The following is a 27,479-nucleotide window of genomic DNA, read 5'->3' as shown; positions in this document are numbered from 1 at the left end:
TGATGAATGAAAAAAACATCCACTGCTGGCTCACCCTAAAGTCTATCCCCACTGTGGCAATGAAGTTGCCTCCCAGAAAGGCACCATCTTTAAAGCGCACCAGGACGCAGGTCTTCCCTACTGCCGAGTCTCCCAGCAGCATCACCTACAGGCATCGGGGTCAGAGACAGCTGTTAGGCCCACAACCCTTCCCTTACACACATCCTGAGCGCTAACCGTTTGCCAGTACCATGTTAAAGTCAACATGAAATGATACGTTTCTGAGCGAAACAGGACAACAGTGTAAGGTAGGAATCTGTATCATCCATCCAGAATGACTGGAGTGTGAAACATGTCTCTAACAGATTTTTGCAGAGAGCTGGTGGGATCAAATTGAGAATAGATGCTACGTTTACATGGATACCTTTTGTTTCATTAATTAATTCAGAATCCGAACGCAGTGTTTACAGGAACACTAAATAAAGGGATCGGGTTGCTGTGAGAGTTTATATGTCACAAGCCTTAAAGGGATAGATCACTCAAAAATGAAAATGACCCCATGATTTACTCACTCTCAAGTCATCCTATAGGCATATATAACATTCTTCTTTCAGACAAACTCAATCAGAGTTATATTAAAAATGTCCTCTCTCTTCCAAGCTTTATAATGGGAGTGAATGGAAACCCAAAATTTGAAGCTCAGAAAAGTGCATCCATTCATTATAAAAGTGCTACACACGACTCTGGGGGTTAATAAAGACCTTTTGAAGCGAATTGATGAGTTTGCGAATTGCGTAAGAAAAATAACTATATTTGAAACTTCGTAAAGTAAAATATCTAGCTTCTGGTGGACTGCCTTCTGTAAATTCATATACATCAGGATGACTTGAGGGCGAGTGAATCATGGGGTTAACTTTTTTTTTTTTTTTCAACTATCCCTTGAACTCGTAACTGATTTTTTGACTTGCACACATTTTACGACTGTTTCCAGCCATTAGTGAACGCTAACTTTTCTTCAACATTGCTTATTTTTGTTATGTTTAAAGAGCAGGCTAGATATTTTTCTATTTCTGGTCCTAATTAGGAGACGAAGAGCATGTGAATGGTTGTGTGATCGCAGCTTCATAGCCAGCAGCCATATCTCCCTGTAGCTTAAGTGACAGCTCCCACTAAATCCAAGCAGGGTTGAGCCTTGTCAGTATCTGGATGGGAGACCTCCTGGGAAAACTAGGTTGCTGGTGGTAGAGGTGTTGGTTAGGCCAGCCGAAGAAGCTCACCCTGTGGTCTGTGTGGGTCCTAACACCCCAGTATAGTAATGGGGACACTGTACTGAAACGAGCACCATCCTTTAGATGAGTTGTTAAAGGGATAGTTCACCCCAAAATGAAAATTCTGTCATCATTTATTCACCCTCAAGTTGTTCCAAACCTGTATAAATTGATCTCTTCTGCTGAACACAAAATACAATATTTCAAAGAATGTCAGTAACTAAACAGCTAATAGGCCCCATTGACTTTCATAGTACAACCCCAAATCAGAAAAAGTTGGGACAGTATGGAATGTGCAAAAAAAAGAAAAGAAAAAAGTGATTTCTAAAATTATTCTGACTTGTATTTCATTGCAGACAATATGAACACAAAATATTTCATGTTTTGTCTGGTCAACTTCATGTCATTTGTAAATATGCATCCTTTCCTGTCATTCAGACCTGCAACACATTTCAAAAAAAGTTGGGACAGTAAAGCATTTACCACTTTGTAATGTTGCCATTCCTTTTCACAGCACTTAAAAGACGTTTAGGGACTGAAGACACCAAGTGATGAAGTGTTTCAGGTGTAATTTTGTCCCATTCTTCTGCAAACAAGTCTTAAGGTGGGCAACAGTACGGGGTCTTCGTTGTCGCATTTTGCGCTTCAAAATGCGCCACACATTCTCTATTGGAGACAGGTCGGGACTGCAGGCAGGCCAGTCAAGTACCCGTACCCTCTTCCTCCGCAGCCAGGACTTTGTAATGTATGCAGAATGTGGTTTTGCATTGTCTTGTTGAAATATGCATGGACGTCCCTGGAAAAGTTATCTTCTTGAAGGCAGCATATTATGCTCCAAAATCTCTATGTACTTTTCAGCATTAATGGTGCCTTCACAGAAGTGCACGTTACCTTTGCCAAGGGCACTGACACAACCCCATACCATGACAGACACTGGCTTTTGGACTTGTTGCTGGTAACAGTCTGGATGATCCTTTTCTTCTTTGGTCCGGAGCACACGGCGGCCATTCCTCCCAAAAAATACCTGAAATACTGATTCATCTGACCACAGTACACATTTCCACTGTGTGATGGTCCATCCCAGATGCCTCCGAGCCCAGAGAAGTCGACGGCGCTTCTGGACACTGTTAACATAAGGCTTCCTTTTGGCACAGTACAGTTTTAACTGGCATTTGTGGATGTAACTACGTATTGAAGTACTTGACAAAGTTTTGCAAAGTAGTCCTGAGCCCATGTGGTGATATCGCTTATAGATGAATGACGATTCTTGATGCAGTGCCGCCTGAGGGATCGGAGATCACAGATGTTCAGCTTAGGCTTGCGGCCTTGTCCTTTACGCACTGAAATTCCTCCAGATTCCTTGAATCTTGTAATTATGTTATGCACTGTTGAATGTGAAATATCCAAATCTCTTCCTATCTTTCTTTGAGGAACATTGTTTTTAAACATTTCAATAATTTTCTCACGTATTTGTTGGCAAACTGGCGATCCTCGGCCCATCTTTGCTCCTAAAGGATTAGATCTTTCTTGGATGCTGCTTTTGTACCAAATCATAATTTCAATCACCTGTTGACATCACCTGTTTCAAATCACATCATTATTTAACCCTTTTACCTCATTACTAGCCCTAAATTGCTCCTGTCCCAACTTTTTTTTGAAATGTGTTGCAGGTCTGAATGACAGGAAAGGATGCATATTTACAAATGACATGAAGTTGACCAGACAAAACATGAAATATTTTGTGTTCATATTGTCTGCAATGAAATACAAGTCAAAGTAAATTTAGAAATCACTACTTTCTTTTTTTATTAGCGTTTTCCAAACTGTCCCAACTTTTTCTGACTTGGGGTTGTATTTTCCCCCATATTATGGAAATCAATGGGGTCCATCAACTGTTTGGTTACTCACATTCTTCAAAATATCTTAGTGTTCAGCAGAATAAATAAAATCAATAAACTGAGGGTGAATAAATGATGGCAAAAGTGTAATTTTTGGGTGAACTATCCCTTTAAATCGAGGTCCTGACTCTCTGAGGTCATAAAACAAATCCAGAGTAGTGGTGGCATCCTGGTCAAATTTGTCCATGATCATGGCCTCCTAATCATCTCCATATACTGATGGACTACTTCACTACAATCAGCTGGTGTGTGGTGGGCGTTCTGGCGCAATATGACGGCCGTCACTTCATCCAGGTGGATTCTGCACTTGTGGTGGTGGTTGAGGAGATTCCACTTTCATGAGATTTGAGTGCAGAGAAAATCACTATAGCAGTAAAAATGTCTCTTCCCACACCCAAAACAAGGCATCTTTGGATGAGAGTACGAGACCAGGACTGATGGGACGTTGTCCGACTCCACTTCACAGACGATGAGTGGAAGGAGAATTTTATAATGACACGTCAGTCATTTATGACAATTTATTTACCACAATGGCTCATTACACCTGTCATACGATCAAGTTTTTACAAGTGTCCTCTCAAACGGAATAGAAAAGGATTTGGATTTGGCCCATTAATTCCGACTGACGTGATTACATGTGACTTTTGTATTCTGACGGTGATACTAGTATGATTACAATTTGATTATAGGGTCCATGTAAATACAGCTAGTGACAAATCATGCATAATAAAGTACTGTGCATGGAACAAGTATTGACAGGTACATATAGGGTAATTTCTGCCTTCATGTTAACTTTAACACCAATATGCAGTTGTTTTAAAGAGATGGTTCACTCCAAAAAGAAAATGACCCCATGATTTACTCACCCTCAAGCCATGCTAGGTGTATATGACTTTCTTCTTTCACAATCAGAGTTATATTTAAAAATGTCCTGGCTCTTTCAAGCTTTATAATGGCAGTGAATGGTACCTTAGATTTTGAAGTCAAAAAAGTGCATCCCTCCATCATAAAAGTACTTCACACTACTCCAGCAGGATTAATAAAGACCTTCTGAAGCAAAGCCATGCACTTGGGTAAAAAAAAAAAAAAAAAAAAAACTATTTATCCGATAAAAGGCAAAGGCTACAAAAGTCTAGTTCAGGTGGTAGAGTGACCTCTGACCCGACGCACCACGTAGGATGTAGGAGTAGCGCAAGCTAAAATGAGTGTGGTTCAAACAAATAGAGCTGGCCAACAAACTCAAGCTCTTCCAACATTTCTCTTTAAACATTCTCGTTTTAGACCTCTAATATGTCATGTGTCAGGTCAGAGGTCACCGTTACTGTAAGCCAATGGTTATAAATAGGGATATTTTTCTCACACAAATGCGTGACATCACTTCAGAAGGCCTTTTTATGATAATGGATGTACTTCTTTGGGATTCAAAATCTAATCCTCCATTCACTCCCATTATAAAGCTAGGAAGAGCCAGGATATTTATTACTATAACTCTGATTGTATTCATCTGAAAGAAGAAATTCATATACACCTGGCTTTAGGGTAAGTAGGCTAAATCATGGACTAATTTAAATTTTTGGGTGAACTATCCCTTTAAAAGGAGAAAATGCATGGCAAGGAAACTGGCATTGTGAAATGCACGTTTACCCAATTGTGTTAACTGGTATTGCATAATATTCTTCTCAGAAACCACTATTGCTTAACGACATTGCGACATAACGATCATTTTTCATGCATACACTTGACTTACTAACACATCTCCTCTTATTGGACTAAAGCACATCATTCTGGAAACCCTGAGACATGGTGTTTTAGCCGATATCATCGAGTCTCTACATTGATAGCTTTTTTAATGCGCAGAAATGACTCCCTCCTTGGGTCAATATTTATCCACCAGTGAGGAAAAGTCAAATATGCACGTTACTCAAATATTAGACAGCATGCATTAGAACAAAAACGGGTGATATGCTGTATATAGTTATAAACTGTTAGGTCCCAAAGGAGATACAATTGAATCACATATTGTTAGAAAAAAAGCAATAGGCTTAACTTTTAAACGGGAGATGGAAACTACTGTCAACTGATTTTAAATTGATTGCGTACAATATATAATTGAACTGCTTTTGGTCTAAACTTTGGTCCAAACCAAGTTGAAGGAACCGCTGTTATATTGTATTACACAGTGAACTACTATTTATCCCCCACGTTTGCATCCATTAAAGTGAATTCTGACAGTTGCATGGCGGTGAACATGCCTTCGCATTGTTGAAAAACTAAGTGGTTTCAGAGTAGAAGACGACCGCACACACGCACGCGCGCGCGCCACAGGTGCTAACTAATACAGGGCAAATGTTTCAGACACAACAATCGTGATAACAACAAATGAACTAGACAATAAAAAATAACTCACACCTTGAAGGCAACATCAAAATACTCATTGACCGAGGCGCATCGCTCCAGCACATTTCTCGATGTTCCGTTTTTTACCCCATTCTCCATCAATGTTGCTTTTTTGATTGACATCGCGGAAACAAATAGCGAGGATGTTTTGCTGTCGATGTTCTTCTCCGGTGACTAGATCACGAGTGCATCACATAGTGCATGTAAAAACGCGCACAAACTTCATCAGATGCTGGAGGAGGACGTGAGCGCGAAGAAACAGAAAGCATCTATCCGAAAAGCGTCCTCTTCATAATCATTTACGCGCAAAGACGCAAAACATGCGCGTTATCGTGCAGTTGCGCGCATAATCACGCACAGCAAAGAAGCAGATCGCTCCAAAACACACATGAGCAACAGGCTCCCGTTGGTCACACACACGCACACACACACAGGTGCTAGATCACACTGATTGAGAGGAGGAGACCGACCAATGACACCCGTTCAAGCGACGCGACAAAACTAGACGCGCCCAAGCTGCCAGTGTAGCGAGCGTTGAGATTTTTTTCGCGTCGCGTCTGTTGAGGGGCAAACGCTGACCAACGCGTTTTCTTGTGTGACATAAACCTGTTGTCTCTGCAGGGGGCGCTCAAGCGCTCCGAAAGCCACATCCTCCAGCTTCATTCAAATCGCAGGGGGGTTGTATGGCAAGCCGATTTAACATTTAATCCGTATCTATTTTCTTGTTACTAGTACTTTTTTTTTTTTTTAGATATTAGTATAGATAGCTAATGAATAAGAACTAGTACTTAATAAAGTAAATGCTAGTATCAAAAATAAAGTAGGCATAGGCATCAGAAGCAAATAAAAATGCGGGTGGGTCCTCCCCCAGAAAGTTTACTGGATTAGCTGCCATCTACATTAAATGGTTAGTTCACATAAAAATGTAAATTCTGTCATTAATTATCACCCTCAAGTTGCGCCTAACCCCTAAGGCCTTCGTTCATCTTTAGAACACAAATTAAGATATTTTCGATAAAATCTGAGAGCTGTTTGACAACTCCATATCTGCAATATAATGAACATTTTCAAGGCCTAGAAAGGTAGTAAAGACATTGTTAAAATTGACCACGTGACTCCAGTGGTTTAACCTTAATTTTATGAAATGACAGTAATACTTTTGTGTGTGTAAAAAACAAACAAAAATAACGACTTTATGCAGCAATTTCTTCTCGCAAGTGTCCTACGCAGTTTACGTTGTTACCGCAAGTGCTTTGCTTCCTAGGGCCTGCTCTTCGTACGTCACTAACTCAGTTAGCTGGATTTGACTGTTGACGATTTGGCTTGATCTCAGATGGTTTGTTTTTTTGAAGCTCATCCTGGAGTTGCTGTCATAGCAACAGGTCCGTTAGCTTAAACTTGCTCGGGAGCTTATTTCATGTAAACAGGATTAGATTGCATCTTGAGGTGATACTTAAAATCTGTCCCAGCCACTGCTACTTTATAACAAGAGTTCATTAGTGAACCAGGGGCAATACTAATTTAAAATAATAATAAATATAAAAGTTTATTTGAAAATAATATTTTAATGTTGTGTAAAATGTGTGTATAATAGACACAGTCACTTGATTGAGAGATTTATTTGTGAATTATGATGGAATGATTACTTTATAGATGTATTGGAGGTTTACACACATTGTGCCATTAATCTTCATCGTGCATTCATTTGAGCGATGACAGATATAATGGGAGTGGCTTGATGCAGAGCAAGAGATGCAGATAATTTGATCTTGACTGTTAAGAAACTTTAATTAATATTGTCACATAACAAATCTGCTTCAAATTGAATTAAAAATTAAATTTCAACATTAAAATAAAAATGTAAAGTGTGTACAAATATTATAAAATCGTGAATATAAATAATTGGGAATCATGTTCATCAAATGGTTTGTCTGTTTCCTTATAAAGGTCCAGAAATTTGTGTTTTTTCTTCTTCTTTTTTCTTTGACAAGTTTTTTGCCAGGTGGCTTTTTTAATTATATGATGTCATTACGTTGTCTTGACGCCAGCCAATCGCTGTATTGTTGATCATGGTTTCGAGTATCGATGCATCTGCCCTCTTCAGGAAACACAGGCACGAGCAGTGATCTCAGATAACTTAATCCAGATATTTTAATCCAATCCGCAAATTCGTTTGAAGAATCGAATTAGCCAGAGATCAGTTATCAGGATTAAAAGATCTGGGATCTGTCAAATTATCTCAAATGTATTAAACAAGGTACGAAGAACGGGCCCCTAGTTCTACGTCAGGACAACGGCTCACCATGGCTGATGCTGTTTATGTGAGGACGACAATGCATGCGTGTGATGCTATCGCAGCCAGATTAGCCGTTGTCCTGACGTAGAACTAGGAAGTAAATCACTTGTTAAAAGATTAAATGTTAAAGGGGGGGTGAAATGCTGTTTCATGCATACTGATCTTTTTACACTGTTAAAGACTTGGAATCCCATACTAAACATAGACAAAGTTTCAAAAGTTAAGGTGGACGTTTGATGGGAGTATTTCTTTGTCAAAAATACTACTTCCGGTTAGTCATAAGTTTCGGCAAGTTTTTTGAGATCATGCGTTCCCATTGACGTTAGTGGGGGCGGAATTTCCTTGTATGGGCCTTACGGACAATTCTACCGGAAGCGCGTGAGAGAGAGCGAGGGAGAGAGCGAAAGCAACAGGCTACGCCCATCAAAGCGCTGGCTTGTAGGATGCTAAACAGGTGATATAACCAGTAGCTACTGACTTACCCACTGATAGGCCGGCGGTCGATCTGTATTAGCACTTTCCTCACGCGACGGGCGAATCACTTTCCTCACGCGGCAGGCGAATCACTTTCCTCACTGAGCGAATCACTTTCCTCACGCGGCGGGCGAATCACTTTCCTCACCGAGCGACTCACTTTCCTCACGCGGCGGGCGAATCACTTTCCTCACTGAGCGAATTACTTTCCTCACAGAGCGAATCCCTTTCCTCACAGAGCGACTCACTTTCCTCACGCGGCGGGCGAATCACTTTCCTCACAGAGCGAATCACTTTCCTCACGCGGCGGGCGAATCACTTTCCTCACTGAGCGAATCACTTTCCTCACAGAGCGAATCACTTTGCTCACAGAGCGACTCACTTTCCTCACTGCAGCGCGCTGCTGCACACGTCATTATTTAGCTCCACTCACACGACACGCCCCCACCCGCTCGGCTTTTTTCGGAAAGACTCGGAACAGCGCATCTTTCTTATATAATTATAAAAAAAATAAAGACTTTTCGGAGATATGCAGGATGCAATGCTACTCTATAGGTACTCAAGATTGACATGACACTGACTGAAACTGAGTGTTTCACCCCCCCTTTAACACGGCTTTCCATAGACTTTGAAAACGGACATAAAAACGACAAATCCCCTCTAGCAATCTCTATAAAAAAGCCCGCACAAATGACTGTGATTGATCCCTCCTAAACAGCGTTGTGAAAAGTACCATGTACCACGTGACAATAGTGTCTTTGAATTTATCATTTGACTGAAAAAGGATTGGCCTACAGCGCCTTTAATAACCTTCTGTGAATTGTAAAATAAAAACAACTCAAGCGGTTAAAATATAAGATTTATTGTTCGGAACCATACGCCCACTTCGTAATATTTTGTAATCTCAACAGTCATTCTGCCATTTGATCTGTTTCTGTGAGAGAGTTTGGCCGATTATTTCAACAAAATGCATTATCGACAAAATGCAGTTTTGTAATATTAGCAATATCTAAGCTGTAGTTTTGAATGACTTTACAAATATGAACGCCTCTTCGCGGTTTCTTTCATTAAGTCCATTAAATAAACGGGTTGTTAAGTGACATGGCATTTTCACTGTCCCACAAGATAAAAATGAATATGTTGTCAGCATTTAAAATGCAGTAAATGGTTAAACAGATCTTTGTCTTACATGGACCTGTTGATATAAAAACGACTTCGTCTTTAGATTTTTTACATTTTGAGCCCAAATCTCAAAAAGTACGTGTGACTGTCGCAAGCATGGTTCAGTAACCTACAACTTTTATAAATTATCGAGCATACTACACATGTTAATTAATACCACAGGCATATTTAGTATGTTTTAGTAAATGAAAATATTGTTCCCCATATATTTCTAAAAGCGTAGAAAAGTAATACATTTTGTTTGTTAAATTAGGCCTAGTTGAAGGATCCCATTCAAGCTCATGTTACTGTGAAGCCCATGGCATGTGCACATGGGAAGATTGTCTCAGAATTGTTCAAATATTTACATTTTATATTTCTGTTGTCCTTTGGTGCGACACTATTCTTAATTCTTTCTATGTCACACCCATCAGGACATTCAGTTAAAAAAAAAAAAAAAAAAAAAAAAAAAAAAAAAAAAACATGATGGCCTCTTATATTTTCTTAAACATCAGACTTTATATAACAATATGCATTTTTTTTTTCTTCAAAAGTGGTATTTTACACACGACACAAAGAGCAATTTTTACTGCTTAGCCTATTTGTAAACTACCCAAATATTATTAATGACTCCGATGGTGTGTTTTACCTATTTCCACAACCTACCCCCGGATTAAAAGACAAGGTTTAAGCCTAAACTGTATGTTTGAGCTGTTTTAACTGAAAGCAACTTGCACTGGCATATTTTAAAGCATGTCAGTGTCATTGTTTTGGCTTCAAGATGTAGGCTACATCAGTAATATTTTTTCCAAACCATATTTAAGCTACTTAAATGACCTAATTGAACTAAGATTAATCTTTGCTTAATCTAAGACCTGTCTGTGAAACCAGGCATTTATGTTACAAATTAATTGAGTTTTAATGTTCGTTAAAAAACGTGTTTAGTGCGCCCCCTACTGACCATCGAGTGTAATGACATCCAATGCTCCATCCGTGTATATCTCAGACTTTAATAATAGCGTAAACGGCTTAATAAAAACATATTTTGGTTAAAAGCGCAGCACTTTCTTTAATAAGCAATGTTTTTAACAGTAGGCCTATGTTTCCCCACCCCTGATCTGATCACTCATGATCTGCAGGAATATTGTTTGACATTGACATTGTCGTTTGACATTTAAAAAAAAAAGAACAATTTTTTTTTTCATATGTATTGTAGCAAATCGATACCTGATTATGATAACTCACTGTACTATTGCGTTCTTCTTATGCATCCCTCTTTAGAATCAGTCTTGGCACAATCTGCCCTTAATAGGTAGTCAATTTCATCTTATATTTCCAGAGTAGCATAATATGCACACACAGGCTAGTTAAACACTCTGTTTAACATAACACACACACACACCCACACACACGCACACACACACACACACACACACGCGCGTCTGGTTTTGTGGGGACTCTAGGCGTAATGGTTTTTACTGTACAAACTGTATTTTCTGTCCCCCTACACTGCCCCTGCCCCTAAACCTACCCATCACAGGAAACATTCTGCATTTTTACTTTCTCTAGAAAGAAAAAAACCTTATCCTGTATGATTTATAAGCCTTTTGGAGGTCCCTACAATATGATCTCACACACACACACACACACACACACACACACACACACACACACACGAGACTAATTACAAAATATGAAGAAAAACAACAAACAGTGATGATCCAACCGAGACCAGGCAGATCCCTGTGTAATTATAATCAGAGCCCACAGTAAAATGATCATTATCATATTATTGTAATCAGACGCCCTGTGCCGAGCAACCCCAGCGGAGCTATGACAGCAGATAGAGAAGCAAATCCAGCAGGCAAAGCCAACATGGAAGCTATTGATATTTGTGTGCCAATCAACGTTTTCAGAGAGAATGGGAAGATGGGGGGAATACATCTTTACTATTAAAAGTAACATTTATAGCCTATATGATATAATAAATAATATATAATATTATACACTAATATCCCCCTTTTGCTGCCAAAACAGCCCTGACCCGTCGATACAGTGGACTCCACTAGACCCCTGAAGGTGTGCTCTGGCACCAAGATGTTAGCAGCAGATCATTTAAGTCCTGTAAGTTGTGAGGTGGGGCCTCCATGGATTGGACTTGTTTGTTCAGCACATCCCACAGATCAGGCTTGTGCAAATCTCAGAATTTCAAAATTGGCCTCCATTCAATTCATGATTTTGAATTTGAATTGAGCTGACTCCGCCCCACAGGAAGTTGAATTTGAATTGGAATGACAGGAAGTAGAATTAAATTCATGACAATTCAAATAAATTCCACTCAGTCACACAACAGAAAGATTGTGTTGAGTCTCACATACATTCAGCGTTAGGAAGGTTACTTTGGAAACGTAATTGCTTACTGTTATAAGTTACCCATTATAAATGTGGTTTGGATTACTTTATCAATGCAAAGCAATTTTTAATATGATTAGTAACTAATTAAATTATACATTTTACCTCAGTAATACAACAATTACATTCATTTTGTAATTTAATAACACAATTTCATTACACGCATCTAAAACACAGTATCTACTTAAAAAAATGATGGTAACAATATTACATAATATTTCAGTAGCTTTTATGATGAATTAAATCTTATTAGTGGAATGTGCTTTTTCAATTTAAGGCGATTTTGAAATATATATATATATATTAGAGTAAATGGAAATGACATTGTATTTGACTTTCAGTTATGTTATTCAATTAATAGTCTGTTTAATGCTGGCATAGGAATTAGCAAACTTATTGCACTAGCATTAGCAAAGTTATTGCTCATTAAACAAAGCAACATTCTTCATAATAATAATAATCATAATACTTGCAGTTATTCACATCACAACCTAACCATAAGCTCTACTCTTCTGCACAATGGTAACAGTCAAAACTTCATAACAGAAATTCTTTCAAATGTCAAACATTACTGAACATTATACATTAACAGATGTTTCCCTCCACTCAGAAACACATTAAACACTTCGTCTCAATATTAATCTCCATTTACAGCCATATGCAAAGCATGCTGGGAACTAACAATGGTGTCTCTGAATAACACACAATTGAGCTAATTCTCGTAAAATAAACAAGTAATCTTAATATCCTTAATTAATTTTATCAGCTTAATTCGTTCCTCAATTCAAGCCTCAAAATTGCTTACATTTCCTTAAAAAATTAGGAAAGTACCTCTTGGTTTTATTTCTATTCAACACTGAACCACAATTTTCTTAAAAAAAAAAAAAAAACAACAACAACAACACTATTTTTAATTACCACCTTACTTTTTTGTGTGAAAATGACAAAAACCATGATACATTTTTTTTATAGTGTCACTCCTCAACCCTGGATACATTTTGTTCTAAAATACAGATAATGATCAATTTAAATAAATTAACCCTTCAATGTTGTTTAATTAGTTCTGTTCCAATGTTATTTTTATTTCAAAGTAATATAATAACACAAAGTTGTTGTAAATGCAGTTATCATTAATTCCAATGCAAAACTCACAGATCAACACTGATGATCTGATTCTCAATCGCTCCTCAGATGTTTTATCATTGAGTCCGCAGCGTTCTGCTCTGAAGATCTTTCCTGCAACACTAAAGATGTTCTCGACAGAAGCAGAGGAAGCTGCTGTGGCAAGATGGACATGAATATGAGTTTCTTTGAATTTTTCTTGAATTTCAATTCTGCTTCCTTTAATTCAAATTCGAATTGTAATTCTGCATCCTGTTTTTGACATCAATTCAAATTCAAGAATTGATTTGGAATTTAGGAGTCATTCTGAATTGTGCACAAGCCTCACACAGATGCTCGAATGGATTGAGATCTGGGGAACTTGGAGGCCAAGTCAACACCTCAAACTCGTTGTTGTGCTCCTCAAACCATTCCTGAACCATTTTTACTTCGTGGCAGGAGCATTATCCTCCTGGAAGAGGCCACAGCCACCAGTGAATACCGTTTCCCTGTACATGGTCTGCAACAATGCAAAGTAACATCCCAAGGTTTCCCAGCAGAACATTGGCCAAAGCTTCACACTGCCTCCGCCGGCTTGCCTTCTTCCCAAAGTGCATCCTGGTGCCATGTGTTCCCCATAAGTGACACACACACACCCGCCCATCCACGCGATGTAAAAGAAAACATGATTCATCAGACCAAGGCCTTCTTCTTCCATTGCTCCATGGTCCATTTCTGATGCTCACATGAAGAGATAATCAGTGTTATTTACTTTACCTGGTCATAATGTTATGTCTGAACGGTGTGTATTATATTTAATTTGAGAAAAACTACTTTGTGCCCTGCTCAGTTCTTACTTTCTCAGCAGTTCCGTTATATTTGTGTATATTTGTCTAAAAAAGAGTTGTCTGTTTTGGTCTATTTAAAAGTTTTGTTTATTCAAATTACAGTCAAATAATTAAATTTAAGACTTATTACAGGTTTTTATCGGTACCTATGGTTCTGTGAAGAACCTTTAACATCCACGGAATCTTTCCATCCCACAAAATATTCTTTATAGTGGAAAAAAGGTTCTTTAGATTATTCAAATGTTCTTTGCACTAATGAATAAGTGGTTCTTTTAATAACTGCTCACAGAAATGTTAATAATTCTTGGGGGAAAATAGTTCCCCAAAACAAATCCATAAAATGAATCCATAAAATTAAAATACATGTTAAATGTTATTTATTGAAAATTATGTTATAATTGATTTCAAACATTTGTTGTCTCGTTTAAAGCATACAAATGTAGTGATGTGAAGTTTTAATATTAAATGTCAAGTAAACTTCTTGTTTTAACCTCTTAAGACCCATGGAAAGATACAACATCATTTGTTCATGACACAACAACAAAAAAAAACATTATTTGAAAATGTATACTTTAATCACACTATGCCCTTTGTAGTGGACAACAGGACTTTAAAAATGACTTTCTTTTTATTCACCAATTTTATTCATCAATTTTTAGGTTTCAGTTTTTTTTTTAAACCAAACTTTGTTTCAATACGACTCTTAACTATGTTATAAATGATATAAGGGAATGAATTGATACCATTTTAACTTCATGCAATATGTGTGTAAAATGGCCGTACATTGCCCTGAAAAGCCCTGAATGTGCTCTTTGCAGGACATCCAGACTTAAAACTGTGACATGTATGGTGTCAGAGAAATGCACTAAAATATAATGTCCTCGAACGAGGACAGTGGCACCCAGAAGGTTACGGATATTTATTTATTTTGCAGTGTAAAGTGATGTCATCTGAGTGTCTAATCGGAGAGAACAGCAGCTGTGACTTTCTGCAGACAGACTCACCGTGAAGCCAATGCCCACAGTAGCAGAGAAGGATCCAGAGATGAATTTTCCCTGGTCAAACTGCACTAGCAGAGACGTCTTCCCCACTCCACTGTCTCCAACTAGTATAGTCTGCAACAGACATGAAGATAAAGGTATTGTGACACTTTTGTGGTTGTCAAACGTTAGTGGATCATGGTTAATGTGATTCTCTACACCTGTGGTTCCTCTGATACCTGGAGGAGATCTGACTTTCATACAAACATCCACCAACGAACACTAAAACACTAGACCATAAACAAAAATGAACAAAAAATAAGACATTTTAAGTTAGTGAAGGGAAAATATTCTGTGGCAAGAGTGCAGATGGCACTCAGGGCATTTGTACACGACAACAATGTACTAAAAAACAGTAATGTTTTCCCTTGGTGTTTTTCGCATACAGACGCTGACGAAATTATCCCTGTTCTCACGTATCGGTCAAAACAACTAAAAACATTGTATTATATGTGCCAGACCAGTAGTTGGCTATGTCACTTTGTAAAGAAACTCTGTGCTTATAGACTGAACACGTTTTCACTAATTCATGTTTTTGTAGTTTAAACGGAGACGATAACGGTATCATTTAAAAAAACGTGTAGCCTGACAAGCCAGACCCACATCAAGACATTTGGACCAATCACAAACTGGCTTATCCACCTGGTGCACTATAGGGGGGTTTAACACAATGACAGATAGCGATGGGTCGTTGGTCTGATTGGTTGAAGGACTATCCAAATGCATACAGAGTCATTTGAACTATGCTCATTGATCACACCTCTTGTAACCCACATCAAGATGTTTGGTCTGGAAACTCACCATTGACAGGGCTCAATCCGAAGGGCGGGATAAACGGTTGTCTTTCAAACTCCCTCTGAACGCGATAGGATAGCGCTACAACCAACCAGAGCAACGAAGACGGTAACGCGGAGCTAGTTGATTGATTAAACTTTCGCCGTATCCGGTCGGCAAAACTCTGACACACATCTTCCCTTTCTAAAAATGACTTCAGTGCCGTTCTTTATTTTCTCAGAGAAAAGCTTAACTCCAAGTCTTCCAGCGTCGTGGTCAAAGCTGATTTGAAAGACCGCCGTTTACCAGCTTCTGTGTTTTCAAGTAGCACGCAGAACCTTCGCAACTCGGCCGTCATTATGTTAAGCCCGCCAACTGACTCGATACATGATGTGATTGGCCTGACCAGAGTTTGGTTTTTCCAGCTCGCAAGCCAATGTAGAGTTGATAGACTACCCTGGCTGCAAATTATATTTGCTGCCGCTAGGGTGCGTCTAGATTTTAGGCTAAAAACGTGCACTTTGAAACCCTAATTCACATTTTTGTAGGTTAAACGGAGACGATGACGATAGCGGTATCATTTTCAAAAACTTGCACTATTGAAACCCTTATTCACTATTTCATGTTTTTGTAGTTTAAATGGAAACAATGAAGGTATCGTTTTCAAAAACTTGCCCTTTGAAAGTCTATTTTCAAGTCCCCAAAACACTGTTGTCATGTAAATGAATGGCCAAAATGTATTAAAAGTTTTCCATTTTTAGTTGAAAACGGTGTTGTGTTATCCCCCCCCCCCCCCCCAGTTTTCAACTAGAGATGGAAAACATTTTGATTGTTAATTTATTTACACACTGTAAAATTTTTTTTTTAGTTTTTTGTAACTTTAAAAAGTAAGTAACCTGGTTGCCTTAAAATTTTGAGTTTATTGAAATTAAACATTTGAGTTGATTTAATGAAGGAAATTTGGTTAATAAATAGAAACTTAAAATATTATTGTATCTGAACCACATAAAAAAATGTAATAAATCATAAAAATAGCACTATTTGGCATGTTTCACTGCGTCATCAGAAATAAAACACACACAATTACCCAATATGCTTACAAAATCTTTTAATAATATTTTAATAAAGGCTGTCGAATCTCAAAAAATGTTCATTGTATTAACTCAAAATTTTAATTTCAATGAACTCAAAATTTTAAGGCAACCAGGTAACGTTTTTTCTAAATATTTTTTTACAGTGCATGACAATGGCGTTAGTTTTGGGGAGCTGTGTGAACTGGATTGTTGTCGTCTCTACAGAAAAAACTCAAATACAAAGCTGTTTTTAGTACATAATTGTCATATAAATGTACCCTAAGCTCAGTTCACACTGCCACAACAAACTCCAACAAACATGGTTGTAATGTCTTGCTGGATCAGTGTGTTCACCCTATTTGTTGGGACAGTGAATTAGCCTTAATGCATGTCTATACTCTGGGGTTATTGTATTTTTGTTGTCATATTAATATTATTATTTCTGTGCATATAAAATGGGAAACCTTTTAACATAAAACAGCAAAATAAGCGAAAGGGTTCAGATATTTTCCCACAACCTTCTTGTTAAAATACAGTGTAAAGTACATGTATTCCATAAACAAACACAGAGAATAATCAAGCATAATCCAAGGTCTTAATTTCTCTTTTGCTGTGTTCTCTCATCTGCATAGCGTGATTTCGATTGCACTTCTTTTTACAGTATACGTGCACTTACGTGTACTTACCTAAAAAAAGTATTGGGTAATATAAGGTAACTAATGTGTTAAGGTTCGGTTTAGAGTTAAATTCAGGGTTAATACCTTGTTATTATTCTATTATTGTAATAACTATAATAGGTACATAGTATGTGCAATCTAGAACAGGACTGTAAAATAAATTGCTACTGTGATTTCTGCCGCACAGCTAAAATGTGAAAGAAAGAAAAAACGAGCGTCGGCTTTAGGATGGGAGAGATGATCCTAGCTAGTGTTGAAAAGACAGATTAGTCACTTTCCTGTTGACACCTGCTATTGGCATCAACAAGACAGAAAGCGGCTCTGCACACTCTTATAGCTTTTTCATCAAGAGATCTGTCAGGGTGTTTGTTAATGGTGGTGTTTTGAAAGGAAAGCATGCTAGCCTGTTGCTCATATGTGGGGTTAAACACACTTATGAAATCTTGCAGCTTTTTCAGGAAGGAACGGTGTACTATAACCCCGATCAGCTGGATGGTAAGAAAATGAGTGAAAAAACGTATCAAAGACTTTTAAAAAGGACCTGTGTCATATTTACAGACAAGAATGTCACTGATTATGAGACCTGAGGGTGGGCTCTTTTGACTTGGGCCAGTAAGCAATCAATTCAACAACCCAGAACAATCAAGCATCTTAGAAACTGCATAGCAACACCCTGGGAACTTGCCAGAACACTTGGAAACACCCTAGTAACAACCCAAAACATCTCGATACTGCATCACAACATGGCAACAACAACAAAAAAAGACACTGTAGACCAAGGCTATTCATATCTTGCCCCAGAGGACCAATGCGCTGCAGAGTTTAGCTCCAACCCTGATCAGACAAACCCACCTGTGATTTTCTATGATCCTGAAGACATTGATTAGCCTGGTCAGGTGTGTAAACTCTGCAGCGCATTGGCCCTCCAGGGCAAGATTTGAATAGCCCTGCTGTGTAGACTATAGCAAGTTCCCTGGCAACCAACCAGAATACCCCAGCAACCCCATAGCAACATGCAAAATCTAAAACTAAAAGTTTAGTAAATGAAAGCTTTAGCATAAGTTCTGCAGGGAAGACTTAATTGTTACGTCACTTTAACTTGTATCTATCCAATCACCAATCTAGGTACTTACTCATGTTTGAGTTCGCAGATGCTGACTCCCCAATTCACCGCCATCCTCCCCACCACCTCCAAGTCAAATCCTTCCCTACTCCACCCCACCACCACCAGGATGGTCCCTTCCATACCTCACAGGGGGGTCGGCTGCACCTCTGCCTTCGTCTTCAGGCAGGATATGCAGTGTCCGTACCCTCTGATTAAGAGCTACGGACGGGGCCTATGCCAAGTACTTTATTGCTTGCTGGGTTGTTAATAAATGGATAATTGTCACAGTATTTATTCTCCCGAGTCTTTCTGGCAGAACTGCATTGCAACATTCTAGCAACCACCAATTACACCCTAGCAACCATCTAGATATGCCCTAAAAATACCAAGAAAGCTGTAGCAACCAAATAGAAATACCCTAGGAAATTTCAGAACAATTTAACATCTGCATAGTAACACCCTGGCAACCACCCAGTAGGTCATAGCAACTACCTATAAATGCCCATCACCCCACAAACCACATAGAAACACCCACATTTCTAACCGGAACATCCCAACAACCACCGAGAAATGGCTTAACAATCTGCAAATAACCCTTTAGAAAGCACCTAGAAATGCCCTAGCAACACATAACTAAAAATTCCCAACATTCTTGATCCAGAAAATGCCCTAACATCCACCCGGAACACCTTAGCAACCATCTAGTAACACTGAACAACCATCAAATCTCCCCTAGCAACGACCCAGCATCACTCAGAACATTTTAGCAATACCCTGGCAACCACCCAATACATTTACATTTATGCATTTAGCAGACACTTTTATCCAAAACGACTTACAACTGAGGAGTACAGGAATTATCTGTCATTAAGAGGCGAAGTAGCGCAAAAAAATGCCCTAAATACAACCATTTGGATATTACTCAGAGCAGCAAAAACCAGAAAAGGGAGGGAAAAGAGAAAAATAAGGGAGGAAGAGGAAGATTTTTTTTATGATAAGATTTAGTGCTCATGGAAGAGATGAGTTTTTACCTGTCTTTTGAATGAAGCGAGTGATTCTGTCGTGCGTATGGAGGACGGAAGATCCTTCACCAACCAGGAACGATGAATGAGAAAGTTCTGGAGAGGGATTTCATGCCTCTCTGTGATGGTACCACAAGCCTCCACTCGTTAGCTGAGCGAAGGCTTCTGGTGGGGGTGTAGACTCGTAGGAGTGAGTCGAAGTATGCGGGTGCTGAGCTTGTGGTGGATCCATAAGCAAGAGTCAAAGCCTTGAACTTGATGCGGGCAGCGAGGGGAAGCCAATGCAGAGAGATGAAGAGGGGTGTGACATGGGCTCTTTTGGGCTCATTGAAGACAAGACGTGCCGCAGCGTTCTGGATCATTTGAAGTGGTTTGATTGCACAAGATGGAAGTCCAGCCAGAAGCGCACTGCAGTAGTCAAGTCTAGAAATTACCAGGGCTTGGACAAGAAGATGTGTTGCATGCTCCGTAAGGAACGGTCTGATCTTCCTGATGCTGTGCAGCGCAACCCTGCATGACCGAGCTGTCTTTGAAATGTGGTCTTTTGAAGGACAGCTGGTCACCAATACATCAAAGCAAAATCTTAGAAACACTCTAACAACCAGCAAGTGCCAGGGTTGGGGTTGAAGAGATGAGGTGAAGACTCGATATGCAGAATTAATGGGCTTTTTATTAATAAGTTAAACAAACGATTTGTGAAAACAGGACCGTCTTGACTTGACTGCAAGTCAGGGAAACACAACAGGAAACTTTAGACGATCTGGCCCAGGACTGTAAACGCAAGGAGAATAAATAGTGAGCAATGCAGGCAAGAAGTGAGGACAGGTGGGGAAAATTAACCAATAACCAGGTAACAAGATGGGTCATGTGCTTGTGATTTTGGCATGTTTGGTGTGAGCCAAACATGACAAAATCACGGGCACAGGGCCAGCGAACAATAACAAGCCACAAGCTGCATGCTACACAGAGCACAACAACACAGGGTGGAGTCGAAGGGATAGGCCAGTGAATCTCCAGTGTGTCTGGAGTCCTGGCTGAGGGCCAGGGTGGTGCAGGGAGAATGGGTGAAGTCACAGGGAGCTCTGGGACCACTGAAGTAATTGGAGAACTGGGGACTTGGCAGGAGAAGCGGGGAAGAGCCAAGAGGAAGAAAGGCCACTTTCTTCTTCTCCACGGTTGTACACATTCCCCAAAAAGTGCCAGAATGACAGTATCTCATGGGAGTAGATGACTGACTCCGAAAGTAGACAGGTGTCTTTTTAATAGTTTGTATGTAAATATGAGCTTGACCACTGTGCTGCATCTTGCAGCTTTTTCATCATGTTGTGCTTAAGACTGTGCCGCCTTTTTCATTCATGAGGACTGTGGCTCTGCCGTAAAGTATTTGATATACTTTAGGGTGCGTCTAATGTTTTTAAGACCAAAAACACATTCTGTTTGATCATCCCCTTATGCCTGTCACTCAGATGTTAAAAAAGGATGAATGAAGACATTGGCATGGTGATTAAAGATAATGTCAGATGACTGACATCACAGAATTTACCGGCATTTCGGTGCTGATGTGTGAATGGTCTCTGTGGCAAGCAGCGAGGCAGAGGGACCGTGCGAACGGGGTAGTGTGAGTGATAATGAGCGCCAGCTGCATGCTGCACCGGTCTTGTGTCTCGGAGGAGCTTGGATGCATTAAAGGAGGAGCGACGACAGTGAAGGACAAGAGAGGACCAGGCCTGGATTTTTGTTTTGTTTTTTGTTTACGTTTTATTACAGTATGTGTGTGTGGCCGTCCGTGATGAGGCTGTCGTTTTTACTTTCAGTTTGTTTATGTATTTCTTTAAAGTTGTTGAACGTTCGCTGGTTCCCGCCTCCTTCTTCCCATTTCAACATACCGTATTGCATTGGTGCAGAAACCCGGGAGTAAGGTGGGACATGCTTTCGAAAAGCCCTTGCTGCTGAGGGAGATCGTGGTTCTGAGGAGATCGGGCAATGCAGAAGAGAGACTACCTAGAGTGTCTGCCAGAGGCAGTGGTGCTGGAGTGAGTGAAGACCAGGTGTGCTCCTGGGTTGATGTGGGGTAGGTGGCTATTGTCCGAAAGGAAGCGGAGGCGCCATTCATCGTGGGCTGGAGCCTGCTGCCGTTGGCCATGTTTGGGGAGAAGCAGGGGATGGGGAGGAGCTGCCGGGTGCCCTCAACCAGAGCAGCCACCAACAGCTGAGGAGGATTGAGCCATCCACCGAGTTTCCAGTACCATCGCACTGCGAGGAAGAGCCTCGGACCGAGTGGGAGTGTGTCCGGGAACCGGACCAATAATTTTTTTTTTCTTCTTTTCCTCTTTCTCCTCTTTTATCTTTGTCACTACTCATGATTCTGGCTCCTTTTCTCCTGCCTCATCTGTCCTTACTGCCAGGTGCCGCGGTTGCCGTGATCGGTCCTCCTGGAGGGAGAGGGTGGACCAGTGTCTCGGGAGTACCCCCCAGCCTGCTAGGGGCGATGGGACAGTGAGAACAGGGTGAGGCTAGTAGTGTGAGTGATAGTGAGTGCCAGCTGTGTTTTGTTTTTTGTGTACTTTTTTATGTGTATGTGCGGCAGTCTTCCGTGAGGAGGCTGCCATTTTTACTTTCAGTTTTTTTATTGTTAAAGGTCCCATGCCATGGATTTTTTTATTTTATGTTTGCTGAGGTGTACTTATATTGTTAGTATGGTTTTTACATCAAAAAATGTAAAAACTGATAAACTGAATCCATTCTCTACTAATTCTCTGGGCGGGCAAAGCAGAGGAAGGGGCGGTAACCTTTCCTGGTATGACGTCATAACAGGAGAATTCAAGATCAGATCATCTGAGCTCTCGTTTTCTCAAAGGCAGAGAAAGACAGCCAGAACTCGGTTTACACCGATCAAAATTTCTAGCCACTTGGGGACAATAGGCTAGGGGAACTCCTATTAATGTTGAAAAACCTCATAAAATAAAAATTGAGTGCCATGGGACCTTTAAAGTTGTTGAACATTCGCCAGTTCCCGCCTCCTTCCCATTTCAACATAAAGTATTACAGTCTCTTAATGGTAAAAAGCCAGAACGGTGTCAGCCTAATTTCATGGTAATTTACTGGGACTACTGTCTGAAAAAGTAACACTCTTCATTAGCTTTGGACAGCTTTGAACAAAAAAAAAAAAAAAACCTCTTAGGGAAGTGAGCATCCCTAGGCCCTACTCACTCTAAAGGGGAGAGCACCACTTGAAGTGGGGATTTTGTAGGGAGCAGGGCACTTGAGTGTCTTAATGAAGCCGTTCGGATCGCACTTGGCAAAGGGAGCAATGCAAGACCACAATTTCCTCATTAGCTTCACCTGTAATGTTGCCACGACAAAGCTAGGCAGGGACAACACAAATGTCTTATTATTGATGTTGATATAATACAAATATTCTTCATATGTGTGTGTGTTTCTTATCTGTTTGTAACTTGAAAAATTAAGCATAAACACATTGGAACTTTTATAAACTTAATATGAAATGCATGATGAAAATGTGTATAATATATATCACAACAAAACAAAACAACTTGAATTATTCTGTTCATACGTTCATAACGCCAGCTCTCCCGCCACATCTTACTTTAAAATGAATGCACTCACGCACATCCACCCTGGGTCACATGACCGTAAATGTTTAAATTACTTCTTTCAAGTTACCATCGCATGTTCCCTTCGCTGACAGACTTGTGGAAGGGCCCTTCGTTAAGGGATTAATTTGGCCTCTTCAAATGGCGTCGTTGATGCGCCGTTTGGTATTCGCCCAGCGTCTCACACTTGCCCAGGGCAGCGTGCCACATCTCTGTGGGGACTGACTGAGGACGTGGGCGTCATCAAGTACGGGTTGCCATGGTTATCACATTTGGCCAGAGGCTGCAAAAGCACATGCGGCTCGTTCGACGACATTTATCAGCTGGAGGGCAGATGGGTGGCTGTATTCATAGTTTCATCTAGAGTCTCACTATGTTGCCCTCCTTCAATCCCTGCAGTGAGTAGGCTACATCACGCCGCAGGTACAATATTACATCCTGCAACGCTTTCTGTGTTTAATACAGATATGTGATGATTGTTTTAGAAACAACGTGATCGTTTAGAATGTAGGAAGTTTGACGAAACAATAAAACGCATTAAGAGTCACAAGGCATTGTTTTACACGGCTAAACGAACAAATACCTGTGGGATGATTTCGGGAGATGAATCGTGTCGAGCACAGAGCCCACAGGCTTTCAAACTCTATTATTATTTCATACGAACCTCATCCATGTTTGATATTCCTTAAATCCCTCATTACTCATTCAGCTGAAATGCTTGATTAAGGAAGAACACAATGGAGCAAACCACATGAGGCACGTGACGGGGCACGGGATGCCATTACCATGGTAACATACATTTCCACAACCGGCACACCAAAGTTTCTAAAGTTTCTACGGCCTAAAAAGCTTAAAATATGAGAGTATCCAACTTCAAAAGTATCACATTTTAGGAATATGATCCTAAAAAAAAATTATACTTATGCAAAATTTGAGACATGACCCGTTGAGACATGGACTCCGCTAGAGGTGTGCTGTGGTATCTGGCACCAAGATGTAAGCAGCAGATCCTTTAAGTCCTGTGAGTTGCAATGTGGGGCCTCCATGGATCGGACTTCTTTGCTCAGCACGTCCCACAGATGCTCAACTGAATTGAGATCTGGGGAATTTAGAGGCCGAATCAACGCCTCAAACTCGTTGTTGTGCTCCTTAAACCATTCCTGAACCATTTTTGAATTGTGGCAGGAGCATTATCCTGCTGGAAGAGGACACAGCCCCATACGCAACAAACTGCAATGCACTGTGTATTCTGACACCTTTCTGTCAGAACCAGCATTAACTTGTTGAGCAATTTGCAAAATATACCTAAATATATTTGTTCTTAAACATTGAAATATATGCTATAATGCGAATATCATCTCAGCTAAAAGAATCTCATTGCAGTGTACTTTGTTGTTTAAAGGGGGGGTGAAACACTCAGTTTCAGTCAATCTCATGTCAATCTTGAGTACCTATAAAGTAGTATTGCATCCTTCATATCTCTGAAAAGTCTTTAGTTTTATTATATTTATAAAAGAAATATAGGCTGTACCGAGTCTTTCCGGAAAAAAACGAGCGCCTGGAGGCGTATCGTGTGGGCGGAGCTAAAGAATGACGAGCGCAAACAAAGCGGTGACGTCCTCAAGCGTGGAGAAACTCATGGCTATCGATCTCAGCTAATACAGATAATGATCCAGAATCATTCGGAGGCTGAAATAAATTGAACAGGAGAAATAGCAACAGCAGGACGTCCGTCTCTGTGGTATGGACTGTATTTAGTGGCCTGTCAACATTTGTGTCTTTACTCTCAGTTTATGAGGACATGATTTAGTTTATGGACTATTGTATGTAATAAAGTGGAGCGCGGCGCGGAGTGTTTATGGCCGTGCATTTCCTCTCTCGCTGTAGTCACGCGCGCGCCCACCCTACCGGGAGAAGAGCCCGTACGGCCCATACAAGGACCTTCCGCTCTATCGACGTCAAGCCGACCCATACTTGAAAAAAACTCTCCGAAACTTGTGAGAAACCGGAAGGAGTATTTTTAACACAGAAATACTCCATCAAACGTCCAACATTAGTTTTTGAAACTTTGTCTATGTTTAGGATGGGAATCCAAGTCTTTAACAGTGTAAAAAGCTCAGTATGCATGAAACAGCATTTCACCCCCCCTTTAACTCTTTCCCGGCCAGCATTTAAAAAAAAGTTGCCAGTATCCACCAGGGTTTTTGACAATTATTATAAAAATGTAATAACCCATAGAATATTTTGTTTAATGAATATCTGAGCATGCAATATGTATTAAAGAGCTGTACCTCATCTTTAAAACACAACAACAACAACAAATTTGAATCTAGCATTCCGGGCAAGCTTCATAAAAAAAGCAACATTTTGAACAAAAAGCTGAGACATTCACGTTTTTGTTAAAGACTGTATCCAGATCAGATTCAGAGCGATCGAGTCCATCAACACCCATAATGCTTCACAGTCCTGTAGCTCGTCCTGGCTCCACATATCATTCAGTAACATTAGATAGTTATGATTCATATGTTGTTTAATGTTGATGATCATGTTATTTTACATATGCATCTGCTTATATACGATCACTTGTTTTACTGCGTCTTCCTCACGTGTGTTTTAATCGGGAGATTCAGTACTCATTCAGAAGATGCGTAATAGCGCCGCGTCTGACAGTGGAAACAGAAAATTCTGTGTTTGTCGGGGAAAGAGTTAAAGGGTTAGTTCACCCAAAAATGAAAATTATTTCATTAATTACTCACCCTCATGTTGTTGGACACCTGTAACACCTTCGTTCATCTTCAGAACACAAATGAAGTGTGACATTTTTGTTGAAAGCTGACGGCTGAGAAAGGCTTCAGAAAGGCCTCCATTGACATTCAGTACATTTCCACTGACCCACTCACAAGACGCATAAAGGCACTAAAGACTTCGTTACAAAGTCCATCTCACTACAGTGGCTGTACAATCATTTTACAATGCGACGAAAATAGTTATTGTGTGCACAAAGATCAAAATAACGATATAATCCACCAAATTATTGACGTGAACTCGACGCATGCGCGAGAATATGACGCAGCTCTGCCGTTCGAATCATAGCGAATACATGACCCGGAAGAGGAGGAGCGCCGCTATCACGTGAGTTCACGTCCGAGACCTACACGGAAGACAGATAAAGTCATTATTTTGTTTTTTTTTGCGCACAAAAACTGTTCTCGCCGCTTGGTACAAATATTGTAGAGCCACTGTAGTGAGATGGACTTTGTAACGACGTCTTTAGTGCCTTTATGGGTCTTGTGAGTGGGTCAGTGGAAATATACTGAATGCCAATGGAGGCCTTTCTGAAGCCTTTCTCAGCCATCAGCTTTCAACAAAAATATCTTCATTTGTGTTCCGAAGATGAACGAAGGCCTTACGGGTGTCCAACGACATGAGGGTGAGTAATTAATGAAATCATTTTCATTTTTGGGTGAACTAACCCTTTAATTGAATAAATACACAACCGAGTGTCACAATTGAATTGACAGAATCCATTTTGGGTTATTTAGTGAATGTTTTGCCATGTAGCATTTCAACAATGGAAAACAACAAGAGAAACGGAGTCAACGTTTCGCTCTCACCCTCACTCAGAGCAACTGATGTGTTTCACATCTCATGTTTCTTTAATAAACTCATTTCCTAGCATCCTTCCTCACCACATCCACGTACATGCTGAGAAAAAAGAAGCAACTCGTCTGCAAAATGTGTAGTTAGCTATGTAGTAAACACTTCCTTACGAAAATGTACCATGGTTTTATTATAGTAAAAGTATTTTCTAAAATAATTAATAAAAGTATTTTTTTTGTACACATGGTGTAGTAACCATGTTTTGGCTAATTGAGTATCATTTATATAACCACAGTTTTAAAACAAATCCTATGGTTAGAGTAGCAAATCCATGGTTAATTTGTGATTACCATGGTTTAACTATAATAACCATGTTTTTTTGGTTTTTTTTTATTTGTAGTAAAACCATGGTTCATTTTTACAAGGGCTATTCCACATCCACTGATTTAAAGTTCAACAGCCCAATATGTGGTTTACTGTACATTCTTAAAAGGTTCTTCAGGTTGTCAATAATCTTCTTAAAAAAACCCTGATTTGAATAATATGACCATTTGGAGATCTAAAAAATTACAGATATTATACATTCTAGGTCCTTCAGACCAGTTTATGGGTTTCTATTTAGAGAACCAGAGAATAAAAAGTTATTTAAAGGGATAGCTCACCCAAATATTTTGTCTTACCCTGAAATTGTTCCAAACCTATTCTCTCTCTCTCTCTCTCTCTCTCTCTCTCTCTCTCTC

General features: G+C 39.8%; 1 protein-coding gene across 2 annotated transcripts in view; it reads right to left on the bottom strand.

Moving 5' to 3' along the window:
- The window catches only part of LOC137092950 (ras-related protein Rab-37-like), a 64,791-nt gene that overhangs the window by 35,200 nt on the left and 2,112 nt on the right, over positions 1 to 27,479 (bottom strand). The window contains exons 1-2 of one of the 2 annotated variants that reach the window (XM_067457530.1): positions 5,555 to 6,100; positions 35 to 145 (exon numbers count right to left, since the gene is read on the bottom strand). In XM_067457530.1, coding sequence (XP_067313631.1) covers positions 35 to 145; positions 5,555 to 5,665 — 222 coding nt within the window. In that variant the 5' untranslated portion in view covers positions 5,666 to 6,100. Of the gene's footprint in view, positions 1 to 34; positions 146 to 5,554; positions 6,101 to 14,838; positions 14,950 to 27,479 lie in introns of those variants that run through there. The other variant, XM_067457521.1, reaches the window with a different exon arrangement.

Source organism: Pseudorasbora parva, chromosome 2 (assembly GCF_024679245.1).
Source record: "Pseudorasbora parva isolate DD20220531a chromosome 2, ASM2467924v1, whole genome shotgun sequence".
In the NCBI taxonomy this organism is placed as follows: domain Eukaryota; kingdom Metazoa; phylum Chordata; class Actinopteri; order Cypriniformes; family Gobionidae; genus Pseudorasbora; species Pseudorasbora parva.
This window is presented reverse-complemented; position numbering and strand designations above follow the sequence as displayed.